We start from the raw sequence: 25,541 nt of genomic DNA, 5'->3' as shown, positions 1-25,541 counted from the left end.
AACATGTATACACGTAATACACCAAAATTCGAACGGTAGTACATAAGAAAAATTGAACCAAAAACATGATTTCGAAATGTAAAACATGGACACTAACCATATTTAGGAGCGTCATCTTCAAAACATCTTACTATAGGAGAAGACGTCCTCGATAAAAAGGAGGAGGAAACTTTGCACATAACAAAAATCAACTAATTTGAGAAATCCATTTCAAAAATTGAATTTTTCTATGCAAATACCAAAATACAAATGCTTAAGATTTCACTTACTACTACAAACGTCGTCGTGAGACCTTCAGCAAAATAAATCGCTCAAATCGTAGAGTATGCCATACATAATTGACTTCAATAATTGGTTTGTGCCGAAAGGATGGAAGAAGCTATTTGTTTCTTGGTACCACCCTTACTTCAGGCAAATAGATTCTTAGCTCCTGTTTGTTTCTCTTTCTTTCCCCATTAAAATGAAAAATATGACATTTTGTATGAAGTTCATAATGATTATATTTTTCATTCTCATTTTTTAAAAAATGGGAAACAAATGCTCCCTTAATAAGTAATGAGGAATGGAAAGACGATTTTACCCTTTTAACATTATTCATTTTAGCTCTTTTCAATTGGAATTAATGGTAGAAGTAGTAACATGAGTGGACGGCAGGGAGTCCTTCGCACCTCAAAGGTCATATAATTGTCAATCTAAAAAAGATAAAAGAGTGTTTAACAGTAAGTCTAAAGGCAAGGGGGATTTTGCGGCAACAAACCAAAACTTAAGCAAGTTCCCCTTTTTCCATTTTACTACTGATAGCCAATCAGGTGGCTCCACGTAATCATGATTTTCCTAGCAATCAGCTGGTAACGGAATCTGACCTTGTACGGATCTCCGAAGCATATAAATAACATTCTGAAACCTGGAAAGACCGGTATTATTAGGTTGTCATTTTCAGGGAAATTTCTATAAGAAAAATTATGTAACGTCTCACAATTCACCTGTTATTTTCATAATTTATTTTTCCTCTTTCGGTCAATACATCCTATGATTGTTTATGGTGGAAATCCTCTCCAATATGAAGCATATTCTTGAATAATTGAAAGAATTAGAAAGAACCCATTTGATCTTTTTGCATTATCTCTAAAGATTTATCGACTTTTTACTCAAAATCCCCTTGGAAATTGCCCTTTTTTTTTTTGGAGTTGTCTTGGCCAGTTTCTGAATTGTTCATTAGTTTTTTGATGAAGTTGAGTATAGATCTTTCTTAGGTCTAATGCAGAGCCCATTTTGAATTTTTGCAATCTTTTGAGATTCGTGTGATTCAATTGTAAAATTTATCCATATAGAAAAGAACCAGAAGTTGAGAAGATTTGTACGTGTTGATGGATAACAACAATTACCGTTCTCCGCCTCCCTATCAATACAGCACGTATGGTTACACCCATGTTCCACCCCTTCCAAATCAACAAAATCCGAGTCCATACACTGGCCATCCTCCTCCTGGCTCTGTCCTATGCCCTTATCCACAGTACTCTCGTTATCCGCCTCCGCCCATTTACAACATTTCCGGTTCCGGCCCTTTGAATTATCCATATTCAGGTCCACCGCCACCATCTGCACCTCCTCCTACGTCTGGACCTTTAGAGTATAATTACCTCCCATCCTCACATTCTACCACCCTCACTCACCAGTTGCACGGATATCCTCCACCAACGTCAACCCCACCTCAGTCAACCCATCAATCATATGGTAGTTTCCATTGTGGTTCTTCCCATTATCTCCAACTTCAGAACTCTGGGCCATTGCAGCCTCCAGATAATCAAGCCAATGTGCTGCCTAGAGTTAGTAGTGAGTACTCCAGTCACTACCATTACCAAGATAGTTCATCATCCGTGAGTGGTCCTATGGGGAATTATGATCACATCACTGATGGTTCTACAACTTGCCCTCCTGTTTATCCGTCCATCGATGATCTCATGGAAAATGTTCATTTGTCTAATGGTCACGTTAAACCATCTACTCCCGCCTCCCCTCCTGCCCCATCAGCCTCATTGCCTTGTTCCCCTCCAAAATATCACTCTGGGCCCTTGCCGATGACTAATAAGTATAATAGTGTGGAGGCTATATATGGACATCCTAATTCCTTTTCTCGCTTGGAGACATCTTCTACGGGTCAGATGGAGCACCCTTCTGTTCCTGCTTCGCATTTGACCACTAATGCTGCGACATCACATACTCAGAATATGCAGCTTATGGTAGCTCCATCTCCTAAAGTGTCTTTGAAAGTGTTGCTCTTACATGGGAATTTGGATATTTGGGTATACGAAGCAAGAAATCTTCCTAACATGGATATGTTCCAAAAAACTATAGGAGATATGTTCAACAACCTTAAGAATACAAGTGATCCCTATGTCTCCATCACAGTAACAGGTGCTACAATTGGAAGGACTTTTGTGATAAGCAATAATGAGAATCCTGTTTGGACGCAACATTTTAATCTTCCAGTCGCTCACTATGCTGCCGAAGTGCACTTTGTAGTGAAAGATAATGATGTTGTGGGATCACAGTTTATAGGGACAGTGACTGTTCCAGTGGAACATTTATATGGGGGAGAAAAATTTGAGGGGTTCTTTCCAATCCTTAACACTAGTGGAAAGCCCTGCAAGGCTGGAGCTATTTTGTATATCTCCATTCAATATACCCCAATAGAGAATTTAAGTATCTACCATCATGGAATTGGAGCTGGTCCTGATTATCGTGGAGTTCCTGGGACATACTTTCCTCTTAGGAGAGGTGGAATGGTTACTCTTTATCAAGATGCTCACGTTCCTGATGGATGTCTCCCAATTCTAAAACTTGAGAATGGGATGCAATATGTGCATGGAAAATGTTGGCATGACATCTTTGATGCTATACGTCAGGCCCGGCGTTTGATATATATTACTGGGTGGTCAGTGTGGCACAAAGTTAGGCTGGTAAGGGATGATAATTCTGTGTCATGTAGCACTCTGGGGGAGCTTCTGAGATCAAAGTCACAGGAAGGAGTGAGAGTTTTGCTGCTTGTATGGGATGACCCTACATCAGGAAGCATACTGGGCTACAAAACGGTAGGTGCTTATCTTCCACCTAATAAGTCACGAGTGGATTTTCTGCATTCCAAATGGCATACTCTAATATCATTTGAGACTGTGATTGGATAATGTATCCATGTGTCAAAGTTTGTCAACATTACTCCAAATAATTGAGGTTGTGTTTTTCTGTCGCTAGAATTCTATGTACAATGTTTGAGTGACAGAAATTTTGCTCACATTCTTAAAATATCACTGCAGACTATGACATAGTACCTTCTTCACCCTCCCCCTCTGGATGTCAAACACAAATCATAAAGATGTGATACAGTTAAATATTACTTGTTAAGATGCGATACAGTTAAATATTAATTGTGCAAGTATAGAGAGCACTTTGAAGCCATCTTTCTTTTTCAGTCAAATGGTCTAGAAGACAAGTTTAAATTTTATTCCAATCAAATTTAAACTATAATAAAAATATTGAAATAGTATTAAGATTCCAATGTGATTTATCCATTTATAGAGAGAGAGAGAGAGAACTTTCGCAGTTCTGTTTATTTTTCTAGAACTATGACTTTCAATATTCAATTTTCTCCATTTAACTAAACTGATGACATGCTTCTGTTCCAAAATTTTCTTGTTACTTAATGGTTGATGCTTAGAATGGTTATGTAGCTTTAGGGGCTTGTTTTACCTTGAATCTGTCTGGAGTCTAGAGACATCTGGTTTCCATTATTATGCAATTGAATTGTTTTTTCTTGATTAATTCCTTTTGAAGTTTTCAAAATAATATTCTTTTTTCTAATGGTCTCCTATTCTTGTATCACAAACTTGATCTATTCAGGATGGAGTCATGCAAACTCATGATGAAGAAACTCGCCGTTTCTTTAAACACTCTTCTGTGCAAGTGCTGCTTTGTCCTCGAGTGGCAGGGAAGCGTCACAGTTGGGTGAAGCAGAGGGTATGTCAGACGTAAATGATCTTTCCTTCTTTTATTTTTTATTTTATTTTATTTTATTTTTTTCAGGTCATCTACATAAACACTCACTTAAAAAGTTCATACAATATTTCCATTACTATAAAATTATAGGTTCTTGAAAAATCATATAGCACTTGAACTCTGATATGGACTAGCAGACCCAACATAGTACGTTTTCATTCTTATTGTGTCTCAAGGCATAATTGATGCATCTTATGTTGAACTGCTGCTGATGGTTGATTATTTCTGTTTCCCTTCAATAATTGTCGCACTATTGCTATTTGATGTAATCTCACTGGAATATAGCCAATTGATCGTGATCCAACATTTAACTGATGAAGACGACTACTTCCTTTTAAAAGGGATTTAACTAAGAGAAAGGGCTTAAGCGTGCAAAAAGATCATCAGTAATGCAATCTTAGTTGGAGATGGGTTTAATTTTTCTTGTTGGAAGCTCATCCATGGCAACAAAAGATGCTACTACTAGTTTTTAGATGGATGTGAATGAATATTCTGTTTCAAGAAGCAGTCTTTAGTCCGCCTCTATAATATTGTAGTGAAGGAAAATATGGATCATGCACTCATCTGCATGAAGCCATCAACCCCAAAGTTTTTTGTGGAGGGAAACTTCTACTGTTAGAGTCTAGCATCAAGAATCAACAAAATAATCAGGACTTACCTAGTTTTACACTTATTCCTCAAGTAATTTCCAAATTTTACTTAACTTTGCATTTAGAAGATATTTTTCTGTTATATGTAAGTTTGAGTTTATCTATGTTTCTTACTATGCCTATTTTATCATTTCATTGTCAAGGTTTTTTATTTTCATCATTGTAACTGTTATTCTAGTTAGAATGAGTTTGTTTTTACATATATTGCAATTTTTTAGTTTGCCTTAACATCCTTAACTTTCCGGCTAAGATCTCCATAGTTTGAAGGTTGTGGTTAATATTCCAATCTATAATAAGTCTTTCATGTGTCCTTTTTTTCCCAAAAAGAATTTAGACTTGAGTGGCTCTGTATTTTGCTTCTTTTTTCTTTTTTTAATTAATTTTTTTCTTTTTGGGCATACCTATTGACAATGAGTTAAAGATAACATTGAAAAATTATAGCAAACCGTTATACCAATGATGGTAAACTGCTCTCTTGCGAATAGAACAGAAAAACATGACTTTCAAACTGCAGCGGACGTTTGCTTTTATGCCAGTGTGCTGATCATTTATTGTTTGATTAACCTACTTCAAATTCTGAATTTAAGAACAAAGTTTCATTTTCATGATCAGGAAGTTGGAGTAATTTATACGCATCATCAGAAGACTGTGATAGTGGATGCTGATGCTGGAAATAATCGAAGAAGAATCACTGCATTTCTTGGAGGACTGGACTTGTGTAATGGGCGATATGATACTCCTCAGCATCATTTATTTAGGACATTGCAAACTTGGCACGCTGATGATTATCATAACCCAACTTATGCAGTAATTCTTTTACCTTAAATAAATTTTGCTGCTGTATGTGTTGAAATGTTGATGCACTATATAATATTTTATTTGCATTGCATATTTTATCAATCGTATTAAAGCAATCCGAGATTGTTTGAAATGTATTCACATGGTAAAATACCAAAGTTTGAATGTCTTGAGCATGTCAAAATTATCGGTTTTATTTTACCTTCTCCCATTACCTAATAAACAAAAAAATTGAGACAATTTGCCCCTAAAGCTCTGGGTTCATTGTCTCATGAGAAATCCTGGATTCAAGTGTGGCCTGAGCTTGAACTTTACTCAATGTACCATTTCTTTATTGTTTTTCGCTTTCCTTTTCTTCGCCAACATGAGGGGTTCAATCCCTCTGTTCAACTTCATCATCTTTTTTCAGAAGTTTTAGCAATCCAAAAAACTCCACTGATTCTCCATTTGGTGCAAAAAGAAGTTAGAGTTTCAAAATTAAGAAAAAAGGCTACATGATCAGCCAAGGCCATGCCCTAGTAAATATGAGATTTGTTGTTAAGCTCATTAAGTGATATGTGAAGCTTTAGCTACTTCGGTTTGCCTATTATATGATTGTGGATGCTCTGAAAAATGAAAGGAAACAAAATTCAATCAAACCATAATTCCCTGTTAATAAGAAAATGAAACGGCATTACCTGGATACATTTTCTTATATGTTGATTCATATTACTTCCTGAACAGGGTAGTGTTACTGATGGTCCAAGAGAACCTTGGCATGATTTGCATTGTAAAATTGACGGTCCGGCAGCATATGACGTTCTGACCAATTTCGAGGAGCGGTGGATGAAAGCTGCAAAGCCCCATGGAATAAAAAAACTGAAGGCATCATATGATGATGCTTTGCTCCGACTGGAAAGGATACCTGATGTATTGGGGCTATCTGATGCTCCTTGCATTAGTGATGATGATCCTCAAAGTTGGCATGTTCAGGTGAACAAATAACAAAGGCTGTTAAATTGCAAGTTTTCATGAGATTTATGTGACGGAATTTGCTAATCGTTGTTCTGCTATTCATCTTATTCAGGTGTTTCGTTCAATTGATTCAAACTCCGTGAGAGGCTTCCCGAAGGATCCTAAAGAAGCTACAATGAGGGTGAACTATAATAAATATAATTTATTTTGTAAGAACTTTTTCGGTTTGCAAATTTTCCTCCATGATCATTAAATCGGGTTTCTGCAACAGAACCTGGTATGTGGGAAGAACGTAATTATAGATATGAGCATACACACAGCATATGTAGAGGCCATTCGTGCTGCTCAACATTTTATTTATATTGAAAATCAGTACTTCATCGGATCCTCTTACAACTGGAGTTCATATAAGGATGTTGGTAAGGAACTGTTCTTTTTTGCCTATAGTGTTTTACGGCGAAGTATTTGGTGCCTTAAAGTTATTTATTTTGTCAGACCATTTTTCTATGGAAGTAGTATATTATGATTACAATTTGGAGACCATTTTTCTATGGAAGTATGTATATATGACTACAGTTTTGTGGCCTACCTGCATAAATCTATTTGTCTACTTAAAATTAAGTTGTTATGAAGATTGAATCTTGTAGCCCCTCCCACCACCCTCCATCAGCATGTCATCAAAAGTGAATTTTATTGGTTCGCTTTCTTATCATTTGTTACATGGCTTATGAAGACCTATGCAAATGGCTTGAAATGAATGTCACAGAGAATAAATTAATTTACAATTTGAATATTCCTGAAATTGCACTTTTTTCCATTTTCAGTAATATGCTATACTGTGATTCCCAAAATTTCGCACAAGATAAGCTATGGATATTTTGTGATTTATCAGCACAGGAATTAATGCGCAGCATAGTCCCCAGTGCTTGGGAGAATTAAAGAGGTTTTATGTCCATTTTTAGTACCTGAGGAAAGTGTAGAAAACTTCTTTCTTCATTGTTCTTTAGATTCTTTTTATTGTTTCCCTTAGCGAAAAATTCATCCAGTTGCATGTCCAAATGCAGATTTATGACTGGTAAGCTTTTTCACCATGATTTACATCGCTTTCTAGTTTCTTTGCTGTAGATTATCCTCCACTTACTTGATATTATAAAGCATGTGGCCTGCCCGTGCTTCCTGTCGTAAATTGGGTTAAGAGTAAGGTCACATGCCACTTGATCATTCCATATTTTTAAGACTGTTTTCAATGTTCATATCAGAAAAAACTTACGTAATCTTCTTTACTAATTTCCATCTTCAGTTTATTTTATTGTTTTTGCTGTTTTTTCTCTTTTATGTTTACGGTGGAGTGACTGTCAAATGCAAGTTGATGTCCTGGTACTTCGTATATATATATTTTGGCCATTTGCCCAAGTCTCATTGGTTCTTTTCCCATTTCGAAATGATTCAACACTTGCTGGACCATGGTTTTTTCACATTGATACATTCAACAAACACTAGAAACTTACATCAGGAAAGGTATACAAGATTCGACAGCCCACGACATGAACAAAAAATAAAAAATAAAAATCAACTATAGCTGCCAAGTTCAAAAAGGAGCAACATTTATCAATGATATCTGCTTATATTGCACCATACATGCAAAAAAAGGTTTCTTTTGAAGTATGTTACTGCCATGTCATAGTTTAGATGTCTCAGGTGACAATTTGACGGCCCACTTACATATATTTCTTTTTGTCATGGTAAGTTTCTTCAGATATGAAAATTTAGAAGTATGCTTCTATTTTGCAGGTGCAAATAATTTGATTCCGATAGAAATTGCCCTCAAGATTGCCAACAAAATAAGAGCGCATGAGAGATTTGCAGCATATATTGTAATTCCAATGTGGCCAGAGGGTAATCCAACAGGTGCTGCTACTCAAAGGATTTTGTTTTGGCAGGTGTGCATTCCAAAGTTTACACGAAGTGTCCTTTACTTCTAGTACGTACTAGCATATGTTGGGAAGCAGAAGATAATGGCTTCTGTTGGGAATGGTTGCGATTTTCATATTTGGAATCAGTCTATTATTATATGCATAAATAATTAGTTATCTGTTAACCAGTGTAGAGCTTTATAATTTCTTATAATTGTGTTCATTGATGTAATCTTTCAACCTGTAACTCTTATTCTAGCATAAAACAATGCAAATGATGTATGAGACTATCTACAAGGCTCTGATGGAGGTTGGACTTGAGGATGCATACTCACCACAAGATTATTTGAACTTCTACTGTCTTGGCAATCGTGAGGCTCTGGACACAGGTTATCCCTCTGAGCGTCAAAGTGCTGCTAACACTGCTCAAGTAATCTTTCGATCTCCCTTTTATATATGTTTTTTGGTGATATTCATAATCAAGACTCTATGTAAATCAATAACTGTGTAACTTATCTTAAGTTTTTATATGAGGTATTTTAATATGATATTGGAGGAAACAGAGAAGTCCTGAGTTAAAGTCTCTTGAGTCTCTGCTACTATTTATGAAAATTGAGCACGTATCAGGTCTTTGATATAACAGCCTACAAATGGGGGGCCATTGAAAACTAAATTTAAACTAATAGCTTAAGTTTTTGAATGAGGTGTATAAACAACCCTCATAGGATTTCCACTCACAAGATGCGCTTAATGACTAAGCCTATGTTTATAAATGTTTTATAATTGGTCAAATCACTTTTTTAGTAGGATCTACTAGTACTACCCATTTATCTACCACACGTTTCTATCTGTTTATAATTTACACCGATTATTAACAATTCTCAAACAAACAAACATGCTTTCGATTGTTATTAAATGTTGTAAACCACTGATCGTGAGACACTGGGTGCTAGTAAGAGGCTTGTCTGAATTTAGTTTTATTTTGATTTGTCAATAGCAAATTCAGAACTCTGCGGTACTTACTTACTCCTCAATGTTTATAAGTTCAGGTAATTTTTATTGCGAGTATGCACTTGAGTTTCCTTAGACGTTTATGTTTCAGGGACTCAATCAGAAAAATCGCAGATTCATGATTTATGTTCATTCAAAAGGGATGATTGTGGATGATGAATATGTTATTTTGGGGTCCGCAAATATCAATCAGCGATCGATGGAGGGTACTAGAGACACAGAGATCGCTATGGGAGCCTATCAACCCCATCACACATGGGCAAGGAAACAATCGAGACCATATGGACAGGTAATTTATGATCATTTGAAAAATTCTACTGCTTAAACATCCTCAACTTAAAGATCAAAACTAAATTCTGTCATCTGCATTTTGCAGATCTATGGATATAGAATGTCTCTATGGGCTGAGCATCTTGGAATTCTAGACGACTGCTTTACTCGACCAGAATCTGTAGAATGTGTCCGACGGGTTAGACAAATGGGCGAGGCAAATTGGAAGCAATATGCATCCGATGAGATATCAGAAATGAGAGGACACCTTCTGAAGTATCCGGTTGAAGTTGATAGGTACGGCAAGGTGAGGGCCCACCCGGGATATGAAAGTTTTCCTGATGTTGGAGGTAACATAGTCGGATCCTTCCTTGCAATTCAAGAAAATCTGACAATCTGAATCCTCCATTACTGATATTTGAGAATGGAACGTCAACTAGGCCATGAACTTTTGAGTATCCGTTATTTTTTCGTGGTTGTAAATAGGAAATTGTGATGATGTTCATAGCAATTGCAAAGCATAGTTTTCGACTTACCGATACATACGTTGTACCTTATAGAATAATTTCTTTTTATATTGACATCTATTGTTAACTTAAATTAACATGATGTTAAAAAATTGTTAAGAATGTTAAGAAGGAATAATTTGTTTATTTTTTTATTTTTTTTTCGAAGTATTTATTTACGATGAGATGTTTTGTTCTTGAATCTTTTAATATTTTGCGTACTTTTGGATTTAAATTGAAAGAGTTTCTATGAGTAAAAAGTTGAAAATGTTGGAAATAAGGCTGCCCTGCCCTTAAATTATCTGAATTTTGGAGAATCTTGTTGATATTGTTATGTTTATAATTTGTCTGGAATTGGAGATGCTACCATGTTTATCAATTAAAGTTTCAAGGGAACAGAGGAATGTTAACTTGTGAATCCCATATCTTCCAAACTCGATTGAGTCATATTCTTCAATATGGACCCGAGCCAAATCTCAAAGGTAATGTACCAAATTGAATATCCACCATGGTACTAAATCTGTGTTGACATTTCTCGTCAATTTTGCTTGACCTTACAAAATGTATAACTGAGACCTCTTTTGTCCCTCCCATACAACACAGACACTCTTTTGGACCCTCAAGAATCCTCCACCAAAGAATGTGAACCCTATTAAATCAAGAGTACTCAACGAAATGAGATTTTTCTGATATTGCTTAATCTTGACCTCTTGTTTGAAGTGGAGTTTGGTTCATTGGTGTAACTGGCTAGGACTAGCAAGCAAAACAGATTCGGCTCGAATATCATTTAAATATAAACATGTTATTTATTTAAATGTATTTCTGTGCTTGTAAAAATATTATGTTTAGGGTCTCACGATAATTAGTCGTCTAGGGTTCAAAATTCTCGGTTCTGACCCTATAATGAATATAAGAATTAAATAGTTTATTTTGAAGGGAGACAAATGGAATATAAAATTTTACTATTGGATTGGAGTGGATCTGCAATAGTGGGCTGAGCAGACCAAAAACTAGAGAAAATATATATAAAAATAGAAAGAAAATGAACATGGATTATGGATTGAGTAGCTCGTTTCTAACGAGTAGGTATATAAAAAGATTGCAGAAAGTTAATCACACAAAATAAAAGAGCTTGGCTTCATTAGGATTAAGAAGATTCACAAAACGTTCTTGTCAAGAATTGAAATTGAGAATTCGTCTAAACTCAAATATTTAACTTCATGCTTAACCTAATTAGATACAAGTAAACAAACTCGTGGCATTACATTTTGTCAACTAATAATTGAACTTCACCGTCGACCTAATTAGATTCAAGGAAAGCAGCTCCAAGGCATTTTATTTTGTCAATTATTATTGAATTTTGCTACTTGTACATAAAAATGATACATAAACAGTTAAGAGAGAAAAGATTTAATGAAAAAGTTAATTGTGATTTAAATTGATAAATAGTAAAGTGCTATGTAGAGATTATATAATCCCTTATGTAAACTTAGAGGGTGTTTGGTAGGAATTTTTATGTGAAAATGCATTTTTGAATAGTAAATTGATGGGAAATGTGTGGTTGAAAAATAAGAAAAAGTTTTTGATTTACGTGTAATATTATTTTAATAAAGAATGTGTGGTTGAAAAGAAGAGAGAGAAAAATGCATTTTGATAAAAATGGGTGCCAAACAGGGCCTTAATGTACATATAGTATAGTCCATTATTATTACTATTATTATAATCGTTTTGACAATCAATCATGAAATATTATATTAATGACTCCACATGAACCAATGGTGCAATAAAGTACCAATACAATGTACCTAGGGTCGAGTAGCGTGCTAGAAGTAGCAAAAACAACTAGATTGTGGCCATTCCCATTGAGGAGAAAAATCGATAAAAACAAAATCAAACTTCTCAAAAGTCTCAACATAATAAATAAATTTTAAGTCATAGAAGAAAGAGAGACTCTCAAATTGCAATTTACACACCCCACTTCACTCCTTTACTTGATATTAAGACTTGAGTTTCATCTTAAAATATTAACTTTAAAAAGTGGAATAGCTTATATGTTGATTTATGTTTCTGTATTTAATCGATATGGGACTATCCCTTTAACATTCGTCAACAATGTAGCTCATTTGAGCAAACTAATCTGAAAAATTATGTGCTAATTTTGTTTAGTTTTAATTGGATTGAATTGTTTATTGGAGTTTAATGAACTCTGATATCATATTAAAATTAAAGCATGAGGCATGGAAAGTGTGATTGTACACTATATCTGAGCAACCAAAAGTGGGCATATGTGAGTGCTTATATTGACAAGATAATTTTGCTTATTCAATGATTAATTTAGGGAAAAATCTGATTTGAATGTGAACAGATGAAAAGGAGCCGATTTTGATCAATTCGACCAAGGGTATACAAATTTTGGAAATCGAGGACTATTTTATCGAATTTGCAAGAAGACAAACTTTTCATGCAATTAATGAAGATGTGGAACGAACCAGCAATTGAAGTTCAGGACCAAAATGCACAATCTGAAAGATGAATGATCGTTACAATCGCAATAATCTAAACAAGTGCGATTGCTTGAGGCAAAAATAATGAGGTCATACAACAAAAATGACATGTGATCGCACCAAACAACCTTGTGCGATCACATAGGACCAAACCAAGGCCAAAATCCAACTTTGCAATTTGATTCAAACGCTTATTCTTTAAATTTTAGGACTCATTTTTAGATGTATTTTTTACTCTTACAAATAGTTTTAGTCATCTTTTATCATAATCAGAGAGAAAAAAAAGACATTGCAAGTCAAGATTCAATGAGCAAAAACTAGGTTTTTCAAGATTTTGGATTGGATAATAAGATTCAAAGTTCATCATCCCATTCTCTATTTTTTAATTTTCCCCCCTCAATACTCCAACATGAACTCTATTATTTTTAGTTGTTTTCTTTCATTAGTATGAATGGATAAATTTATAGTGATAAGTGTATTTTTTCAAATCTATTTAATACCTAAATATGCTTATTATTGATTAAAAATGGGCAAATTTCTACTCATAATTATGTAATTATTACTTTTGTACGTAAAATATGACCCAAGGAGTACAAAAGCAAAAAGGAAGAGAAAATGACCAAAACGTGAAAAATTGTGAATCGGGACCAAAGTGAACAAGTCAAAAAATTCAAGGACCTAGGGTTTTTTGAGGGCATGATTGATATGAAAGTCAAAATTTGAGGACCAAATTATACGTGATCAATGTTGAGGGACCTGGAATGCAATTATCAAGGGGACTTAGCTGCAAATTGAAACCAATTCCTCTTCTTCTTCTTCTTCTTCTTCTTCTTCTTCTTCTTCTTCTTCTTCTTCTTCTTCTTCTTCTTCTTCTTCTTCTTCTTCTTCTTCTTCTTCTTCTTCTTCTTCTTCTTCTTCTTCTTCTTCTTCTTCTTCTTCTTCTTCTTCTTCTTCTTCTTCTTCTTCTTCTTCTTCTTCATCAGAATATTGGCGCCTAGACCCTTGGTTCAAAATGCTAGGACCGTTTTGCTGCTATCCGAAATTTTAGGGACTTAGCTATAATGTTTGGATAGTTTTTACAAACTAGCTGTTGGATGAGGATTTTGTTTCCTTCTTCCTTTCTCTTTTTTGTTTCATTTTTCTTTTCCCTTTTTTTACTTGTAATTTTTGGGGGAAATAACTAAGAGCATAAGGAAAATACATTTGTAGAAATAGTTGGGGAAAATCAAGATCAAGCCATCAAGAATCCATATCCAAAAACGATTTTATCTTCACACTTGTATTTTCTTCATTATTGTCTCATATTTGCAATGTATTTTATGGAATATCTCCTATTTATCACTTGTATAAAATGGGCTACTTATTTGTGTTGGAATTTATGATTCAAACTAGACCTAGCTTTAATAAATTTAATATTTGCTCTTTAATGTTAAAATACTTTCTTCCATGTATTTTTGCTATTGTTATTTCTTACATTTTCATTTATATGGCCAATAAATTATTATGTTTAGTGATTTGTATATCATTCGAGAAAAGATTGTTCATTTCAGACCAAATAGTAGAAACCCTAGGTTTCTGTAGAGGATAGAAATATAGTCTTAACCCTAAGTGACCCATTGAATTATTTTCACAAGGATTTAATGCGGTTATTTGGTTTTAATCGACATAGAGATATAGTAAGTTAAACCAATCAATAAGGAGCAATTTCGCTCGAGAGAGGTAATTAATTAAAATTGAAAAATTGGATCTAACATCGTAAATGAATAATTTGTTAATTGGTTTATAAAAAAATTAATGTATTTATTTTCGAAATTCCCAAGTGTTTTTATTTTCTTATTTTGTAGATTTTCAATTAATTTTTCTTATTTTCCAAAAATCAAATTTAATTGTATGTTTGTTTTTATTATTAAAAGTAAATCAATTAAAGTTGTATAATCGAAAGTAAACATTCAACGAGGGATCGACAATCTGAAATCAAAAAGCCAACTTTATTATTTAAATGCGACCTTTACACTTTTAGAGAACATATAGTTAGGAAGAAAACGATGTAATGTATTGTGACCTTTATTTTTCAAGATTCTTATAGTTTAATTCTTCTTCTGTTGATTTTATTTATGATTTTAATGCTTTGAATTAATTGACCTCTAATTCAATGAATTGCGCATTTGTAACAAACTGAAAGGTATTAAAGATTTCAATAATGGAGTAAAATCCGATGATTTGAATAAAATGATAGAGATATGTTTTTATGATTATTGTGATCGTTAATAGGATTCTTAAAAATTAAATGCATTTGATTAAGGTTTGTTCAGATTCATAAAAAGATATAGTGAATTGAAATAGTTAAATATGATTGATTGAATACGAGGAAGATAAATTAATTAACTAAGAAGAATTTAGTTGAATACTACAATAGTAATGATTCTTGAAATATGAATTAAAGGTGATCACTATGTGAAATCATAAATCTTAACATCCATATTAATAAGTTAAACACTAATATAAGTCAATTGGGTAATTAAATATTTTTATATATTTATTGTTAATAGAAGTTAGGAATAGTAAATTAAGTATTAAAAAATAATATATGTGTGAATGATTATTCGAACGCATAGGTCCAGTCTATTACTCATTCATGATATCACACACTTGATGTAGTGAACACAGAACAATTTTTTAGCCATTGTAGGGAACTATTTATATTTAATCTTAATTTATTTATTTTTTTAATTTTATTTTGTTCTCTCTTATAGGTGAAAAATGGTATTTGTTGTATGCTTCATTCACAAGGTAATGATCTTAAACCATTTAATCTGAAAATAGAATGTACAATCAGATGAAGAATCAATGAACACAAACAAAAATATGAAACTCAAATGACGAATGAACCAGTTTGATTACTCATACAACGAAAGCCTCTCGGATAACGGCACCCATAGTTAGCAACACGAACCAATGGAAATTGATGAAGTTGACTTGTTTAACTTCCAAATAAAGGCCTATTTGATCAATTTATTTGGCAACATGTTACCTTCAGTTCTAGGGAAAAGGCACATGAAAACCCTAACACTCATGTTTCGAGATTTCTCAAGAAATGCCAAAATTTCCAATTCTTGGGAATGTAAGATGATGTAATCAAACTTCGATTATTCCCATATATTTTGAGGGATAATACATTGGACTGGTTAAATTTTGAGCCATATGCCAGCATTACTATCATGGATGAATTGACAAAGAAATTTTGTTATATATACTTCTTACCTACAAAAGTAGCTAAAACGAAGTACGAAATCTCAACTTTCCAACAGTGTGATAGAAAAACTACCACAAAGCATGAGATTGGTATACAAAGTTGTTAAGAAAATGTCCAAATCATGGTATAAGCATAGATCAACAAGTTCAGCACTTTTCTACCTCGCGAGATGCATTCATCGATGGTTGATAGTTTCAAGACCTTTTTCAACTACCTATTAGAAGTCTCACCGTGCTTAGTTATCTAAGGATGATACGTAGCATCTACGCGACATTGAACAATATATTTGTATAGCACCTCTTTGAATAAACAATTTCTAAAGTGAGTTTTAGCATGCTTATAATGGCTCGAGGTGCTCTTTAATTGTTGACATGTAAATTGTACAACCACCTTGACATTATTAGTTGGCAATGCCTTTCTTCTATCCATCTAGATACATAGTCCAATGCCATATGACGTATTGATTTGAGTAAGATAGGAAAAATGGTCCCATGAAATCTATGCTCCATACATAATAATAATAATAATAATAATAATAATAATAATAATAATAATAATAATAATAAAAAAATCACTTCCAATATGTCGTTCAGTGGCATTTAATGTGAGGCCCATATATTACTAGTGCATTAACACCCTTCACATTGCTGGCTAGTAAAACTCACATTGAAGCACTTTGTAACTATTTTGCTATGAGCAAAGTGACCACCATAAGCTAATGCATGAACTTGTGCCAATATTGGTTTCATCTCATCTTCATGAACCTCTTGATGATTTGATACGTCCCTCTTTAATATAAATATAGCTAACTCAAAGAAATAAAATTTAGTTTCTTGATGTAGCTTTTTTTGTTGATAAGAGAGAAATTTGGATTTAAAACACCATTGGCTAGATAGTTGACAATGTTCGCATATCATGGCATTATCTGAACTTACATAATTTGCTCATCGAGAAATACTTCGTTAATTTCCAATTTATATTTCTCATTTTTCTGCTCAAGTTTTAACAAATGATCTGCAACATGATTTTCTATTTCCTTTTTTAATCATAGATCTCAATGTCAAATTCTAGTAATAATAACGTCCATTCAATTAGGCTAGGTTTGTCATCATTCTTCTACAGCAAAAACCTCAATGTTGCATAGTCAATGTAGACTACTACTTTTACAATCAGATATGAATAAAATTTACCAAAAACAAAGACTATTCCTAGAATCTCATTTCTAGTCATGACATAATTGCTCTGTCACGTAAGATTATTCCCTACGTTGTGTAAGAACCAAGTCTACCCATTGACACTGGCATCACACATCAACTCAAATGATAATTCCTAATTAGTGTATCTATAACTGGTGTAATTATCAACTTTTCTTTCAAAATGTTAAAAGCTCTTAAACACATCAAAATATTGAAATGACACAGCATTCTTCAATAAGTTGCATTACAGATTTGTTATCTTAGAAAAATCCTTAGTAAACTTCCTGTAAAAGCTTGCATATCCTAAAAAGCTTCTAACCCCTTAACAAACTAGGTGGCGACAATTTTTCAATCACTTTTACCTTTTGTTGACCTCCATCCATACGCATTTATTAACGCTCGGTCAATAGCAAAAAAGGGACTTCCCAAAATAAGTAGAACCTTTTTATCTTCTTCCATGTCCAAGATGATGAAATCAAGAAGAAAGATAAATTTGTCAACCTTTACTAAGATATATTCTATTATTCATTCAGGATGTTTGGTTGAACAATCAGCTAGCTGTAAGATGAGAATTATGGCTTAACTTCTCCCAAAAACCTAATTTATTGCAAAAGGCATCAAGTTAATATTGATACCAAGATCACATAACGGTATATCTAAATGATTATTACCAATAGCACAAAGGATGGAAAAGCTCTCTGGATCAGCTTATTTTATAGAATGACACTACACTCTTCAATTAACATTACTGTTTCATTATCCACTAGCTTCCACTAGTTTAAAAGCATATCCTTTATAAACCTTGCATAATTGTGCATTTGACCAAAGGTAGCAATGTTGATATGTAGTTTCTTAAACACATTTGAAAATTTGTGAACTTTGTATCATGTTTATATTTTTGTAATCTTTCTAGAAAAACGATTGGAAGAACATATGTATTGACCAGAATGATTACCTTAACTTCTAGTTTGTATGAATTCTTTTCTGGATTAACCTCTCTAATTTATCAAGATTGATCCGCTTGCTCCTCATCCGTGGTAGGTACATTTTTCACTTGTTGTAGTATGCCTATTGAAATGAATCTACAATAGATTAACTCTACTTCTTGTATTGATGGCCTTTACCCATTCTTTTGAATTTATTTCAATGTTACTTCATAAGGTACCTCGAGCTCTATCAATAATACAATTGTTATCCGGCTCACCTAATTTTCTGAGTTCTTTTTAAAAGTCTATTGGTACTATAATGTGTTATCAATCTCTATGGTGTATTGAATGATCAATTCCTTCAATGATGGCTTTTTTTCATGATGTTTGTTGATCACCAATCTCCGATCTAATTTAAAATGTATGTCACACCTATCTCATCAACTTGCCATTTCAGGATTTCAAGATTGGCTCAGTTTCGTAGCTGCCGTAAATTCAACAGACATCATGATTGCAGATTCCTTACACATTGTCAAATCACCAAATTGGTCTAGCACACTTGAAAGAAGTAACGTCAGTACCACCCAAATCTACCAATTAACTGTCATAAATCCTTATCCCAAAACAGGTCATGATTTCCTGATAGGATGAGATATTATTGAGATTTGATTGGGACCGGCCTTGTAAACCAATCAAGGAAGAGATTAACGGTACACAAATCAAGCTTGGCACAGTGGTTAATAAGATTGACAAGACATAATTCCCGAAAAATAAACTTAAATCCCCACCTATAAAAAGGGAAACAGCTCACGCTGACTAAACAACAAGAAGCGTACTTGTAACCTTCATTACCAATAAAAAAACACGAATTTCACTCAAAAAGTGGGCCAAAAATTACACTTGGCGATTTTTGCCGTCAACAGTTTGGCACTAGGAGGGCTCTTATTGTGCGAAAATAGCCCCACTTTTTGCCAAAAAACAACCAAGCAAAAGCTATAAGTCGTAGTTCCACCTCGGGGAGCCAGTCTCACACCCATCCCCATGAAGCTAGTACCCCCACACAGTTTCCAGAAAAGCAAGACCAAATTGAAATAAGTAACCTTTAAATAATTTCCATGAGAGAAGCCATCGAAAGGTTGACAATGCAGTCAGTAGGCTAGAACGAAATCAGACTCATGTTTCCCTATTTGATATCGAGGTGGAGTACCTAACTATGAAACGACCAGACGACTCCTCACAAAGAGATCACTCTGCTTTTCGAAGGGAAAATCCTCCAAAAGTTGAACTGACGAAGTCAAAAGCCCCTTCCAACGATGAAGCCAATCACCAGGAAGGCTAGAAGTGTATTTGATAGGTTAGGCTCTTAGCACTCCCCAACACCCCCCTCCAAAGAGTGACCGCTAAACCTAACCTGAAATGTTCACTTGAACAAGAGGAGCCTGAACTAAGCACTCTGAAAAAGAAATATTGCCGATCTGGAGGCCAGAAGTAAAAGACTGGTGGAAGAGTATCTCGCCAAGTGCCATTCCCCCTTCATAGAAGGCATTTTCATCGAACATTAACCTAAAAAGTTAAAAATACTACAAATGACTGCGTATGAAGGGAAATGAGATCCTTTAGTCGCCTAGACAAATATACCTTATGGATGGAGCTACAAGAAGTAAGTAATGTCATTATGTGCCATGCTTTCTCTTTGACCTTGGCACACAAGGCTCAATGGTGGTTCAGAAGGCTGCACCAAAGGTCTGTAAAAAAAATGAAACAAAGTTGCCATGACATTCTTGGCACAATTCATTGGCTCCAAGGCTAGAACCATACCCAATGAGCGACTAGTAAGCATTAAGCAAGAGAGAAGTGAATCACTTAAAAGTTATCTTAGCATATTCAAAAAACAGTCCATGGAGGTCTAAAAGATCTCTGATGGAGCTGCTGTCATGGCGGTCCTATCTAGATTACAACCCAGAAATAGGTTCTAGTGGTTCGTCGATGAAGACGAACCCCAAACGTACCACAAATTCCTTAATTGAGCTGAAAAACATATAAGTACAAAGGAGGGGACACCAAACCAAGACAAAGCCAGAACTGAATCTCACCCCACGAGACAGAACAAAGAGAAAAATTAAACAGATATCCTGTGCCTAAAAGAAAAAAGGGCACCCTAAACCTCACCTATATAAATTCCACGTGTACCACCTGCTGAAGACCACCTTGAAAGAGGTCTTCATGCAAACAGGTGATAAAGAAGTATTCCGTAGATCGATATATCAAAAAGCGACCTGATGGAGGGCACAATATGGATGATTGTCGAGAACTGAAGGAGGAAATAGAATCTTTGATCCAATGAGGTCACTACAATAGTTTGTGGCCAAACTTGGGAAAGTAAACCAACCCATCCCCAGCAACCTTGCCAGAATGGATCAGACTAGCAAACTCAGCCTGTTGTCCCAGATCATAACTCTCTTCCTCGAACTGAGATCAGGATGATGATCGGCGAAAACCAATATATCAAGGGGTCCAAGAGGGAAAGATGCAAACAAGCCCACAATGTTCGCATATGGCCGAACTACAAGGTGCGTTATTCAAAGTCAACACCAATGCAGCACCAGACTTCAAGCATCTCTAGTTTTCTTAAGAACATTCTTGAGGGCTCCTACAGGACCATAATGATGCCCTTATAATAACCATGCGTGTCGCAGGAGTACAAGTGCATTGGACACTTGTGGACAATGAAAGTTCAATCAATATCTATACGCTCGAACCTTGAGATGGAGGGAGATCTCAGAACGATATCTCCAGCCATATTTCAGGAAATTACAGGGGTTCCTTGGGACCCCATCAAAGCCCGAGTTCAAATCATTCTGCTTGTGGAACTAGGAGAGGCCCCTTGCCAAATGAGAATCTTACCAACTTTGTAATAGTTGATTTGCCCTCCAACTACAACGCCATACCTAGAAAGCCTATGCCACACGAGCTCAAAGCAATTATGTCAATCTACCACTATTGTATGAAGTTTTCCACCTACTGTGGGGCTGAAATCATATGCAAAAATCAATATAACGTCAATTATGCCAAACCTCAAATCTACATGATAGGAGGTGAACAAAATGCCAGGCACAGAGAAGCAAAGCTGAAAAGACCCATTGTGACCGACCTATCAGAGATCGGTATATCTGAGAAACACCGATGGAAGCCCATAGATGACCTAAGTACCCTTCAATGATAAGTAGGCAGACCAAGATCCTTATCTCGAGGTCTTGGTGATCTCGATATCCGTTGGAGTTACCATACCAAGGTCTTGGTAGACACCGAGAGCACTCTCCATATACTTCATACCAGCACGCTCAATTGGATTGGTATCCCGGGTCACTACTTGTGATCCTATTCAAATATAATCCTCGAAATAAATGGAGCTTTGATCAGGGAAAAGGATCAATCAAGCTCACAGTTGAGGTCAGTAACACATCACAAAGGACTAAGCTAAAGGACGAGTACGTAGTATTTGATTCAACCTCACCTTATGATGCTATTATGGAGCAACCCCTACTGTTCAGCCTCAGAGTCATTGTGTTCCTATACCATTACTCGCTGAAATTCTCTACGCCCCATGGCGTAGGAGTAATCAAGGAAAATAAGAATCTTACTGAAAAATGCCAGATGAAAATTCATCCTATCTGCCAAAATACACGTACACCCCTAGACGTATATATGATACATCCGTACGATCTCGACCTTAGCCCACTGAATCCACGCTTAAGGATCAAAGGCGGAAAGCTCATAGAAGAGTTGGACAGCATACTAGTTTGCAACGATGACCCAACAAAAGGGTTCAAGGTGGACGATGAGCTACGACCACCAATTCGAGGACAGATAATAGAGTTCGTCCGTTAGAACCTTGACATCTTTGCCTAGAGTTATGAAGACATGGAAGGAATTGATCCTGGAATTGCTTGTCACCGATTAAATATTGATCTCTCAATTCGACTGAAGTAGTAGAGACTCGTTCCTTAAAGCTAAATACCACGAGTGGATTGCTAATCCCTTTCTCATAAAGAAAAATAATCGAAATTGGAAAGTGTGCATAGACTTCACCGACCTCAATAAGGCATGCCCAGAGGACAGCTTTTCCTTACCAAGGATAGACCAGATGGTCAACGCCACGGTTGGGCATGAGCTACTAGCTTCATGGACGCGTTCTCGGAATATAACCAAGTACCCATATATGAATCAGACCACGAACATAGCTCGTTCATCACCGATCGAGGTCTTTATTATTAAAAAGTGATGCCCTTTGGGCTCAAGAACGCCGGAGCTACATATCAACGCCTTGTAAACTCTATGTTCGCCCATCAAATCGGCAAAACCATAGAGGTATATGTTGACGACATGTTGGTTAAAAGCAAAGATGTAAAGGACCATTGGCTATCTTTGTCGAGATGTTTGAAATCCTGAGAAAATATTGGATGAAGCTAAACCCGAAGAAGTGCACCTTCGGCATAAGTTTGGGAAAATTTATAGGCTACATAGCAAATCACCTAGGGATCAAAGCAAATCTTGAAAAGATACAAGCCATCATCGAAATGAGAGCACCAACAAAACCAAAGGAGGCTCAAAGCCTAACTGGACTAGTAGCTGCCCTCAGCCGTTTTGTTTCAAAATCCAAAGATTGATGCAAACCATTCTTTGATGTACGAGAAGGGAAGAAGTTTGAATGGATCCCTGAATGTCAAATTGCATTTGATGAGCTAAAGAAACAGTTACCCTAGCCATCCATCCTATCCAAACCTAAGACAGGGGAGACCTTGATATTGTACCTTGCCGTATCAGAACACACAATCAACGCTATCCTGGCCAGAGACAAAGAAGAAATACAACACCCTATCTACTATACTAGCAAAGCTCTCTGTGAAGTCGAGCTCTGATACTCCTCACTAGAGAAGTTAGCATACGCCATCGTTATGGTGGCTAGGAAGTTATGACCTTACTTCATGGATCATCCCATTGAGGTTTTGACTAATTGTACGCTAAGGTAAGCTTTTCAGAAGCCTGACACCTCAAGTAGGATGGTGAAATGGGTAATGGAGCTCGAACAGTTTGACATAAGGTACAGACCACGCAGCTTAGTAAAATGCCTAGCTTTAGCCAACTTTGTGGCAAGATTTAGCTCCGAACCTATGGAAAAGTAGCTGCATAATGCTCCTTGGGAACTCCACATAGATGGCTCATCCACTGAACATCAATCTCTGGAGCCAAGGTAAGCTTGGTCAGTCCCGATAAGTAGATGTTTTGTGAAGCTCTACTCTTCGACTTCAAGACCTCCACTAACGAAAATGAATAGGAAGCACTAATCACAAGAGTAAGGATGGCCAAGGAGTTAAGGATTACCTGCCTAGTAACACAAATGACTTATAGCTGGAAGTCAACCAAATCAATGAGATCTATCGAGCTAAGGAAGAAAGGATGGACAGTTACCTCAAAATTGTCAGGCAGGAATTTAAAACCTTCCAAACCATTCAGGTCAAGCAGATCCCACATCCAAGAATGGCCATGTCGACACCTTAATCCGGCTGGCCACAAGCAAATGAGTAGAAGAGTTCGACAGTATCCTAGTTGGAAAGGTTGTACATTCTGCCATTGAAAGGATAGAGGCCATATCAATGGTAATAGACCCTAAGCCTAGTTAGCTAGATGAAATCACCTCCCATCTAAAGACTAGGGTATGCCCTGATGATCCCGTTAAGGCGAGAAGACTTCGAATCAGGTCTGCTAGGTACACCTTGATTGATGACATTCTTTATAAATGAGGGTACTTGACCCCTTTGCTAAGATGCTTAAACGAGAAAGAAGTGTTATATGCCCTACAAGAAGTGCATGAAGGTATGTGTGGAAACTACTCTGATGGACAATCTTTGGCCCTCAAAATCTTATGCCAAGGGTACTTTTGGACCACAATGAAACTAGATGCACTCCAATTTGTGAGAAAGTGCGACAAGTGCCAATACCTCATTCCCATCATCAAAAAACCTCTACAAGAGATCAGTTTTGTAATTATCCCTTGGCCCTTCACAAAGTCGAGGGTTGACCTAATTGGTCCCATGCCCACTAGAATGGGAAAAACCAAATTTGTCATCGTTGCAATCGATTACTTCACTAAGTGGGCCGAAACAGAACCTCTTGTCAAGATTACGGAACAAAAAACTACCGATGTTATATAAAAATTGATCATATGTAGGTTCGGAATACCTCATTCCATTGTGACTGACAATGGAAAATAGTTCGATAATCCCCGTTTCACAAACTTTTGTGAGGAACTGTGCATCAAGAAGCAATTCTCAACAACAAACCACCTACAAGCAAATAGCCAAGTCGAGGCCATCAACAAAATCATCAAACATATGTTAAAGGTAAAGCTCAACACTCTAAAGGAGAGGTGGGTTGAACAGCTCTCCAATATGTTATGGTTTGGTAATCCCACTGGAGATCGAGATATCATCATTCCACACAGCAGCATACAATGAAATGGAAAATGAAAAGGTCCTCCGTGGAGAGCTTGACTTGATAGATGAATGAGAGATGGAGATCAAACTCAGAAACGCTATGTATAAACAACGAATGCCAAGTATTACAATCAGAAGGTGTGGAAATGGGCATTTGAGATCGGATTCCTGGTTTTACAAAGAGCTTTCCTAGCTAACAAGGAGAGACCCTATAAGGTGACCAAACTCCTATCTAAGGGAGCCTACGAATTGAAAGATATGGAAGGAAAACCCCTACTCCATCCGTAGAATGTCGAGCATCTTAGGCAATACTACCAGTAAAACCCATTGTACTATGTAAACCCTTAACCATGCTATTAATAACAAGGGGTTCCTTATCATTAAATATGCTATGCAAATTGATCTAAGGTTGCACGTGCTGTAACACTTGGATGAATTTTCTCCTAAGGAAATCCTCAATCCCTGCTTTAACAGTAGGTCAAACTACAGTTGTATGTACTACAACACTTAGATAAATTTCCTCCTGAGGAAATCCCCAAGCCCTACTCTAATAGCAAACCGAACTAAAGTTACATATGCTGCAACACTTAGATGAATTTTTTCCTCAAGGAAATTCTCAAAGCTCTGCTCTAACAGTAGGTCGAACAAATTTGCATGTGCTGCAACACTTGGACAAATTTTCTTCTAAGGAAATTTCCAAAGCCCTACTCTAATAACAGGCCAAGCAAAGATCGCAAGCGCCATAACACTTAGAGGAATTTCCTCTCAAAGAAATTCTCAAAGCACTGCTCTAGCAGTATGCGGAGCTAAGGTTACATGTCCTGCAACACTTATACTAGTATCCCTCCAATCATTAAGGACTTATCGATAAACAATTCATACAAAAGTAGAGCTCAAATGATAACTCCTCTAACACAAAAAGATCAATACAAACAGTTTGGAAGTTAACCGAATGATAGAACGTGCAAATGCTAGAAGTTAAATACAATATTCAAAAATAATGGAAGCTGATG

The 25,541-nt window shown here is 35.8% G+C and overlaps 1 protein-coding gene across 1 annotated transcript; it reads left to right on the top strand.

Annotated features, from left to right (window-relative positions):
* Positions 1 to 962: 962 nt before the first annotated feature.
* Positions 963 to 10,230, top strand: LOC111410223 (phospholipase D gamma 1-like). Its single transcript, XM_023040476.1, has 10 exons — positions 963 to 3,092; positions 3,898 to 4,014; positions 5,316 to 5,510; positions 6,225 to 6,473; positions 6,568 to 6,636; positions 6,727 to 6,874; positions 8,247 to 8,395; positions 8,628 to 8,798; positions 9,471 to 9,668; positions 9,756 to 10,230. The coding sequence occupies exons 1-10, from the start codon at positions 1,368 to 1,370 to the stop codon at positions 10,047 to 10,049; spliced, it is 3,315 nt and encodes a 1,104-aa protein (XP_022896244.1). The 5' UTR covers positions 963 to 1,367; the 3' UTR covers positions 10,050 to 10,230.
* Positions 10,231 to 25,541: the final 15,311 nt, after the last annotated feature.

Source organism: Olea europaea, chromosome 15 (assembly GCF_002742605.1).
Source record: "Olea europaea var. sylvestris chromosome 15, O_europaea_v1, whole genome shotgun sequence".
Classification (NCBI taxonomy): Eukaryota; Viridiplantae; Streptophyta; class Magnoliopsida; order Lamiales; family Oleaceae; genus Olea; species Olea europaea.
Note: the sequence above shows the minus strand (reverse complement) of the source record. Positions and strands in the feature narration are given on the sequence as shown.

Bases quoted from the DNA above. Each gene is read 5' to 3' on its own strand.
- LOC111410223 (XM_023040476.1), top strand. From the start codon at position 1,368: ATGGATAACAACAATTACCGTTCTCCGCCTCCCTATCAATACAGCACG. The intron at 6,875-8,246 runs GTAAGGAACTGT...TCTATTTTGCAG, and splicing joins GAGTTCATATAAGGATGTTG to GTGCAAATAATTTGATTCCG. The intron at 8,799-9,470 runs GTAATCTTTCGA...TTTATGTTTCAG, and splicing joins GTGCTGCTAACACTGCTCAA to GGACTCAATCAGAAAAATCG.